A 10,000-nucleotide genomic window follows, 5' to 3' on the forward strand; every position below is an offset into this window, starting at 1 on the left:
CTATTAAGCTGCATTTACACTTCAGGCCCGATATTTTGATATAGATCTGCTTGCTCAGCTGTTTACGTTCACTTTAGACATAAATAACTGTGTTTACAATAACACCTCATCGAGACGGGTATTTTTATGAAATGAGTTGAAGTGTATTTTACAGTTTTGGTGCCTATCCGCATTACTGTAACTCCTCGATCGCTCTTAGAGCACACGCGCACATAAACGTTTTTTACCCAGGTCTAGAGTACATGTGTGTGTGTGTGTGTGTGTGTGTGTACCTGTTGTACAGGTATGATTCTCTCCATCTTCATCATTCGGTCTCTGAGCGTTTTGATCTCCTCGTCCTTCATGTTATTTTGCTCTTTAACTTCCTGTAAAATATCTGACAGTTTGTCGATGTGCGCCTTCAGATTGTGCACGCCGGTTCTGCCGGTTTCCCCCTCCATGTTGGCATCAGTCGCTTCGTGCGCCCGTTTGTCTCCGATGCCCACCGTATCCCACACGTCCTGAGCCACCTCTCTCCACGTGTCTTTCTCCGTGGGGTCGCGTTTGCCGTACGTGCGGCACAGTTCCTTCATTTTAACGATGGCGAGCGCCTCCATCTCGCGGCGAGAGTGCCGGAAGTCTCCGAGCGCCACCTCGTAACAGATCTCCTTGACGGCCTGTAACTTTAGATCGCTCACGGTCACCTGCTCAGGGTCTTTGCTGATTCTCCGCCGCTGTGGTATCTGGTACACTCCTAACGGCTCTCGGCATTTGCCACTGCTGGGTAAACCGCAGCGCTTCACTATAGACTGCACCTGACAGACAGAAACACAGAGAGAATTCAATGAGACATCAAATCTAAAGTAAAATATCTAGAAGAAAAATTCCGATAAATTTATCGACCTCTAAGCGACTAGTCGGTTGTTGGAGTACTAGTCGATCAGTCGACCGTCCCTCATACATCATGTGATTAATTTGTTTTTGATACTGTTTAATCACTGAATCATGTGGCATCTCTCACGTCTTCTTCTGGAATACCTTGTTAGCTGGTAGTTTCTCTCTGAGGGATGAAATGAGTCTCCAGCTCTCTTCACAGGAGCGTTTATCAGAGTCATCACCACTGTCTGAATCTGCATACTGAACACACACACACACACACATATATAAATATATATTCTGAACTTTATCATACTGTGTGTACACATATTCCAGCAATTACATTTGTGAAAGTGGCTTTTAACACACACAAGTTACTGCAAAATCACACCATCACTCTGTCTGTCTCTTTATCTGTCTGTCTCTCACCAGTCTCTGTTGTTCCAGCAGTAGATCTGCTTCCTCTTTCTCTCTGCGGTACTGAATCTCCACATCCTGTAACCTGACACACACACACACACACACACACACACACACAGACAGACACACACACACACACACAGACACAGACACAGACACAGACACACAAAGACACAGACACAGACACACACAGACACACACAGACACAGACACACACAGACACAGACACAGACACACACACACACAGACACACACAGACACAGACACACACACACACACACACAGACACAGACACAGACACACACAGACACAGACACAGACACAGACACACACAGACACACACAGACACAGACACACACAGACACACACAGACACACACAGACACAGACACACACAGACACAGACACACACAGACACAGACACACACACACACAGACACAGACACACACAGACACAGACACACACAGACACAGACACACACACACACACACACACACACACACACACACACACACACACACACAGACACAGACACAGACACACAAAGACACAGACACAGACACAGACACAGACACACACAGACACAGACACAGACACACACACACACAGACAGAGACACACAGACACAAAGACACAGACACACACAGACAGAGACACACAGACACAAAGACACAGACACACACACACACACACAGACACAGACACAGACACACACAGACACACACACACACAGACACAGACACACACAGACACACACACACACACACAGACACAGACACAGACACACACACACACACACAGACACAGACACACACACACACACACAGACACACACACAGACACAGACACACACACACACACACACACAGACACAGACACACACAGACACAGACACAGACACAGACACACAGACACACACACAGACACACAGACACACACACACACAGACACAGACACAGACACACACACACACACACAGACACACACAGACACAGACACACACACACACAGACACACAAAGATGAGGGTAAATTACACACACATTCTCAGCACCAGTGTTAATTTTTACACATTTTCTTTTTGATTAGTTTTAGTATTTTGATGAAAATGTCCTTTCATTTGTCCTTAAATTTAGTCAATTTTACTAAAATGGCATACAATTTTGGTCAACAAAAACAACACTTAGTTGATGATCATGTGGAAAATGTAACTAAATATTCAAACATTTTGAAAAATGAATAAACATTCCATTTTTTACCCATGTATTAAACATATGAAATACTTAGCAACATAAACAACATAAGAAAACAAAGTTACTCTGTTGTGAATTGTTCACACTTTATAGACTATAGAGTTAGAGCGATATATCGGTTTTACCGATTAATCCGTGCCGATAGTTGATCTGTAGAGCTATCAGTTATCTGCACAAATCTATGACAATAGGTTTATTAATATTATTCCATCATGTTCCTCTGCGGCCGGCAGTTAAATCGGTTTGGTCAGCACATACATCGTGTCTCCAACTTGTGTATAATAATAAACCTTCTTCCTCATTAAACCTCATCTGCTGTAATATCTAGGTTAGTAAAAGCTTAATTTGAGAAATTGCCCACTTAACTACACTATAGTTAAAATGCAAGTGACAGCTGGAGTCATATGGGTTACTTTTATACTGACTGTCTGGCATTTTTGGAGCTTTAAAGTTCTGGTCACCATTCACTTGCATTTTAAGGACCTACTGAGCTGAGATATTCTTCTACTTTTCTTCATTTGTGTTCTGCAGAAGAAAGAAAGTCAGACACGATGATGAGGGAATTTTTGGGTGAACTGTCTCTTTAACACTGCTCAGCACACGTAGGTTCAGTGGCCTGTCTCACCTCCTGTCCATCTCTAGTTTGATGTCGATGCCCTGCTTCTCCAGCAGCTCTCTCTGAGCATAGTTCCAGTCCACCAGCTCACCCTGCTGCTCCAGACACGTGCTGCGCTCTCTCTCCAGACGCGCCTGCTCGGGGTGATTGAACCTGAACACGTGATTCTTACCCATCACGATACGGTTACCTGCAGCACGAGAGGTTAAAGGTCAGGTGATGTTAGGGCTGCTAGAATCACCGTGACAACCGTCGAGTACCACAATTTTGAAATGCCCAATTCCCATGTCCTCGTGGTGGCGCGGTTACTCACCTCAATCCGGGTGGCGGAGGACAAGTCTCAGTCGCCTCCGCTTCTGAGACCGTCAATCCGCGCATCTTATCACGTGACTCGTTGTGCGTGACACCGCGGAGACTCACAACATGTGGAGGCTCATGCTACTCTCCACGATCCACACACAACTCACCACACGCCCCATTGAGAGCGAGAACCACTAATCACGACCACAAGGAGGTTACTCCATGTGACTCTACCCTCCCTAGCAACCGGGTCAATTTGGTTGCTTAGGAGACCTGGCTGAAGTCACTCAGCACACCCTGGATTCAAACTCATGACTCCAGGTGTGATAGTCAGCGTCAATACTCGCTGAGATACCCAGACCCGTTTTTTTAGAGACTTCTTGATTTTGCGCTACATAGCGAATTGTTATGGCAATGGTGTATTCACAAGATACACATTTAGCAGGCAACTCAAGTCAAGTGCACACCATGACTGATCGCATACTAGGTGTATCAACTACACGTCCATTCGTCCCCGACTAAAGCTACAATCCCGAAATTCCATCACAAACTCGCGCACAGGAGAGTTTATTGGTGATAACATGTTAGAAGACAACATGAAAGACAGGGCTCGTGCCTGTTTATGCGCTCTCCTGTGCATTCTCTTCATTGCAGATTTAAGTTGGATTTATGTTGTTGATATAGCTGATTAAGCTCATATATATGATTGTAGAGCCGAGGAGGGCGGGGCCGGGCTGGAATGAGACACACCCGGTCCCCAATCAGCCTGATGGGGCGTGCGAGGGATAAAGGCGGCCGGGGACGACAGTTCGAGAGAGAGAGAATGACAGGCAGCTGTACTGTGTGTTTATAGTTGTGTGTTTTTAAGTTATTTATTAAATTATTATTTAAGTTGTCAAGCCGATTCTCGCCTCCTCCTTTCCACCGAAACCCCTTACACTGGTGCCGAAACCCGGGAAGGAGGAGGGATTCCCGTCACAGAGTCCTCGACACTGCCATCCACCCAGGGGAGCGCCGCTGCCGTCTGACGGGGGACAGAGTAGCCCGACCACCCGGACGCAGGGAACAGCCGCCGTCCGCGAGGCGAGTGGGGACGGGACTCCCCGACCGCCTGGAGCGAGGGAGCCGCTGCCGGGGGCGGAGGAGTGCCCTGCCGTTCCCCGGGAACGCGGAGGGGTCGAGAGAAGACCGCCGTCTGTGGGGGGAGGAGGGAAGCGACTCCCCGACCGCCTGGAGTGGTAGGGCCGCTGCCAGGGGCGGAGGAGTGTCCCCACGGGACGCCGGGAACGCGGAGGGGCGTTCTGTCCGCTGGGGGTCTGAGGTCTGACTCCGATCCGCCCGGGGAGGAGCGGCTGCAGTCCACCTGAGAGGATGGAGTAGTGATCGAGGACCATGCGACGGCGCATCAGAGAACCGGTGAGTTTCTTTTTCTCTCTCTCCTCTCTCTGTCGCTCCGTGTTGGCCTTTCCCTCGCCATTTTGTTTTGTTGTTTTTCCCCTCCTGTCTCCTCCCAGGTCGTGGAAGGCGGGGATGACCCGCCGGCAGTCGGGGTGTAAGGCACGCCACCCCCCCCCCCCGGAGAGGAAGGGCGGGGGATGTACGTCATGCCGGGGGCTCCCCGGCCTGAGGCAACGCCGGGAGGAGTGTAGAGCCGAGGAGGGCGGGGCCGGGCTGGAATGAGACACACCCGGTCCCCAATCAGCCTGATGGGGCGTGCGAGGGATAAAGGCGGCCGGGGACGACAGTTCGAGAGAGAGAGAATGACAGACAGCTGTACTGTGTGTTTATAGTTGTGTGTTTTGTTTAAGTTGTTTATTAAATTATTATTTAAGTCGTCAAGCCGGTTCTCGCCTCCTCCTTTCCACCGAACCCCCTTACAATGATGATTAATAAGCGCTTCAGTTTTCCCGGGGATCAGCACTTCCACGTCACGCAGCTTAGACAGGAAAAATCCTTACAATACTATAACTGAATCATTTGAATAAACAAGGTTTTTCTTCTTCTAAATCACTGTCCATTGGTTACCTTGCATTTGGTTTTTTATCGTCATATTTTCATCAATAATGTTTGAATTAAAATTGTTAAAAGCATCTGACAACTGAAAAGCTTTCAGCAGAGGTAGGACTGAACTATTTCATTATCATCCCACTGTTTAGTGATATTAGCAGCACTTTTTAAAGTTTGATCCATAATAAACATGTCATTTACATGCACCCCTCCGACCACCATATAACACTGTTCACACACACACACTCTCACCCTGTTTGAGCAGCACACACTCGCTGATCTGCTTCCCGTTCACATACGTCTCTGCTCCATCCAATGGCTCCAGAGCCACTTCCACTGAGAGACAGACAGACAGACAGACAGACAGACAGACAGACAGACAGTCATTTTTCAGGGACTAAAAACAGTTCAAGGAATGAAAACGAAAACCAAAAACAAAGAGTGTAACCGAAAACGGGAACAAAGTGATTTTCAATTGTTCCGGAGTGACAACGTTATTTTTAAATGCTGGTAACCGGTTATAACCGGTTAATTTTGTTCCAATAATGTTTTCATGAAACTAAAGACCAAAGGGTCTTTCACAGTACATTTCTGGAACTTCAGCACTTCATGTTGCCTGTAAAAATGAAGTATGTGCTTTAATCCTGAAGGAAACTGCTGCACCACACATTCTTTGTGAATGAAGACCTTTTTATCAACTATGTATAATTACTACATACACTGTACATGCACGACTAATCCAGATACAAGGAAAACATTATTAGAGATTAAAGTCTTCACTGAATTATTAAATTTGATGCATTAATTCAGATTTGATGCTGTTGGGTTTTGACTGAGAAGCAGATCTGTAATTAAAATTATACTTAACTGTTAATTAACTGCTTATGATTTCTATGTTGATAAATCCGCCACACAGGAAAACATTTAATTGCTTATTTTCGCTTATTAACATTGGCTGTGTGTCATTTCGAAGGCTGTGTGCTAGCTAGGATGCGTCCTTTGAAGGCTGCAGTATACCGAGCGTCCTCCTTTAAACAAGCCTCGTTTAAACGAGACGGCCTTCGTAGGATAAACGGACACGTAACGTAATATGGTTGCTATGACAGCACGCCACTCTTTAACAAGCGCGAGCGCTTTGAGTGAGAAGGGAACAAAGTCCCTTTAGAAGGGAATGTATGAGGTACATTTTAGGAGAGTTATAATGATGTAAAGAGAAAAGAAAATAGATTTTACAGGTGTACTTTTAGTCTAATACTTTATTTTAATTATATATTCATATAATTATACATATTATATACTCTGCACCCATCTACTGAGGTACTTCAACTTGGGAATTAACATTCCTTGCGTTTGAACATCATATTTACGGGCAAATTGGCGACATTATTTTTTAGACATTTCCGTTGAAGCAAAGAATTGTGGGTTGTGAGTGCCCACGAAGGATACACCTCATGCATCCTCCGAATTTTCGTGAAAGAAGGTCACATTCGAAGTCTGCATTCGAAGTGTCCTACTCGCTTTTCTGAAACGAGACCGCCTCGATGACGTATACGGCCGAGAAATGCGACCTCCGGAGGACGCAGCCTTCCAAACGAGACACAGCCCTTATTAACCACTCTTTTATTTTGTTCTAACCGGTTACCATTTGGAAAGGAGACTGCGGAACTTCTGAACCGGAATGAAAAAATACCGTTTTTGCTCAGAATGAACCGAAATTAAAAACATTTCGTTTTTTGTCCCTGTCATTTTTAAGTTCAAATCATATGTGTTGTTGAGGAGCGGTGAGCAGTTACTTTACTAACCATATTTACCACATTCACCTGCTGGAATATATCATTATACTTTGGATATTTTACTTCATTCTTGTTTTGCACAATTCCTCATTGTATGCAATTATGCACCGAACACTTTGTCATGCCAATAAAGCACATTAACACTGATATACTTGGGGGTTCTGGGTATCTCAGCGAGTATTGACGCTGACTATCACACCTGGAGTTCACGAGTTTGAATCCAGGGCGTGCTGAGTGACTCCAGTCAGGTCTCCTAAGCAACCAAATTGGCCCGGTTGCTAGGGAGGGTAGAGTCACATGGGGTAACCTCCTCGTGGTCGCTATAATGTGGTTCTCGCTCTCGGTGGGGCATGTGGCGAGTTGTGCGTGGATGCTGCGGAGAATAGCGTGAAGCCTCCACACATGCTACGTCTCCATGGTAACACACTCAACAAGCCACGTGATAAGATGCGCGGATTGACGGTCTCAGACGCGGAGGCAACTGAGATTTGTCCTCCGCCACCCGGATTGAGGTGAGTCACTACGTCACCACGAGGACTTAGAGCGCATTGGGAATTGGGCATTCCAAATTGGGGAGAAGAAAAAAAAAAAATGAAATCGAATACACAGACAGACAGAATGCGTGTATGTGGTGAAATAAGAATTAAATGTACATTCAAAGGTGGAGAATGAAGATGAGTGGTCAAGCAGGTGCATGTGAGAACAGACTGTTTGTGAACTGGACAGGAACAGAACTCATGAATTATGATCTTTCACATGATACCTGTGTTAAATCCCAGCGACTGTTCCACCGACAGAGAGAAAACCATCAGATAAGTGTGTGTTATTGACACAATCACACACACACACACACCTACAGTGTCTTCAGAAAGCACAGCACACTCTATTGATTCATTATTGTATTGTACATGGCTGTAGATGAGTTCTATATTCTGATGCTTTCTGATTTTCTTCTAAAGCTTCTTTTTGAGGGTCATGTGATGGCTCTTCAGCACTCATTATTTGTTTTTCCAAATGAGAACATCCTAAAATGTCCCCAAAGGGACGTTTTGTCTGATTTCGCTCACTTTTGAGTGCACAAACTATAGTTAAGAACACATACACACATTCTCACCTTCTCCGTTGTGGTTGATGAAGCTGTAAAACACACAGTGCTGTTCTTTAATAAACTGACCACTCAGCTTAATGTCCACATCCATCTGACCGACCCTGAGAAACACGATAAACACCATGATAAACAGGAGTATACTCCCATGAGATCAGCAGTTACAGAAATACTCTAACCCGCCCATCTGGCACCAACAATCATCCATGTGATTATCTAATCAGCCAATCATGTGGCAGCAGTGCAGTGTATAAAATCATGCAGATACGGGTCAGGAGCTTCAGTTAATGTTCACATCAACCATCAGAATGGGGAAAAATGTGATGAGGAGGAGGGCGTGGCCGGGCCGTGAGGATGCACGCCCGGCACTGAATTGTTCTAATCAGCCGGGAGGGGGATAAAGACATGCTGGAGGCACCAGAGAGAGAGAGATGCATGAAGCTGTGTGTGCGCGTCTATGTTTGATTTGCATTTTATGTTATGTTTCAGTTCAGTTTGTTATTAAAGTTTTACGTTGACTGTTCAGCTGGTTCCCACCTCCTCCTCGCCCATCTTAAGAACCTTGTTACACTCAGATAACCACTCTGTACAATTGTGTTGAGAAGAATATCATCTCTGAATGCTATTCTGAGATGCGGGTTGGCGCTGTTTTGGTGGCACGAGGGGGACCTGAACAATATTAGACAGGTGCTTTTAATGTTGTGGCTGACTGGTGTAAATATATAAATACGTAAAAATCAATCAATCACACACACACACACACACACACACAGTTACCTGGTGACTCCCTCTTTGATATAGTACAGCAGACACTCGGACATCAGAGGATCTTCATTCAGATTCACCAGATGAGGAGTCTGAAACAGCAATCATTACAATAAAAATGTTGTTTATCACAAAAAGTTGTGTTGCAAAAGTATCTTAAACTACACATGCTCATCTGAACACTAAGTGTATCGACTGATTCTCCCACGTACAGGTTACACATAAAATGGTCTTGTAAGGACATGTCCCACACTCCTCTCACAAATCAGATAAATCATGTTCTGCTTTAAACTGACTGATATAAGCAGCTTAATGTGAGGGTTAGGATACAGGGAATATCATTACCTCTATCAAAAACATTCCACTGATGAGATATCCTCACTATGTGTGAGTGTGTGTCTGTGTACGTGTTGTGTGTGTGTGTGAGTGTGTGTGTGTGTATGTGTTGTGTGTGAGTGTGTACGTGTCTATGTGTGTGTGTGTGTGTGTACGTGTTGTGTGTGTGTGTGTGTGTGTGTACGTGTTGTGTGTGAGTGTGTGTCTGTGTACGTGTTGTGTGTGTGTGTGAGTGTGTATGTGTTGTGTGTGAGTGTGTACGTGTCTATGTGTGTGTGTGTGTGTGTACGTGTTGTGTGTGTGTGTGTGTGTATGTGTACGTGTTGTGTGTGAGTGTGTGTCTGTGTACGTGTTGTGTGTGTGTGTGAGTGTGTGTGTGTGTATGTGTTGTGTGTGAGTGTGTACGTGTCTATGTGTGTGTGTGTGTGTGTACGTGTTGTGTGTGTGAGTGTGTGTCTGTGTACGTGTTGTGTGTGTGTGTGAGTGTGTGTGTGTGTATGTGTTGTGTGTGAGTGTGTACGTGTCTGTGTGTGTGTGTGTGTGTACGTGTT

General features: G+C 45.4%; 1 protein-coding gene across 2 annotated transcripts in view; it reads right to left on the reverse strand.

Annotated features, from left to right (window-relative positions):
* The window catches only part of LOC127419323 (kinesin-like protein KIF1C), a 43,786-nt gene that overhangs the window by 5,632 nt on the left and 28,154 nt on the right, over positions 1-10,000 (reverse strand). Inside the window, exons 16-23 of one of the 2 annotated variants that reach the window (XM_051660658.1) lie at positions 9,126-9,205; positions 8,886-9,017; positions 8,358-8,452; positions 5,703-5,786; positions 3,153-3,333; positions 1,285-1,357; positions 1,018-1,116; positions 273-794 (exon numbers count right to left, since the gene is read on the reverse strand). In XM_051660658.1, coding sequence (XP_051516618.1) covers positions 273-794; positions 1,018-1,116; positions 1,285-1,357; positions 3,153-3,333; positions 5,703-5,786; positions 8,358-8,452; positions 8,886-9,017; positions 9,126-9,205 — 1,266 coding nt within the window. The remainder of the gene's footprint in view (positions 1-272; positions 795-1,017; positions 1,117-1,284; positions 1,358-3,152; positions 3,334-5,702; positions 5,787-8,357; positions 8,453-8,885; positions 9,018-9,125; positions 9,206-10,000) is intronic. The other variant, XM_051660659.1, reaches the window with a different exon arrangement.

The sequence above is a fragment of the Myxocyprinus asiaticus genome, chromosome 28 (assembly GCF_019703515.2).
Source record: "Myxocyprinus asiaticus isolate MX2 ecotype Aquarium Trade chromosome 28, UBuf_Myxa_2, whole genome shotgun sequence".
In the NCBI taxonomy this organism is placed as follows: Eukaryota; Metazoa; Chordata; class Actinopteri; order Cypriniformes; family Catostomidae; genus Myxocyprinus; species Myxocyprinus asiaticus.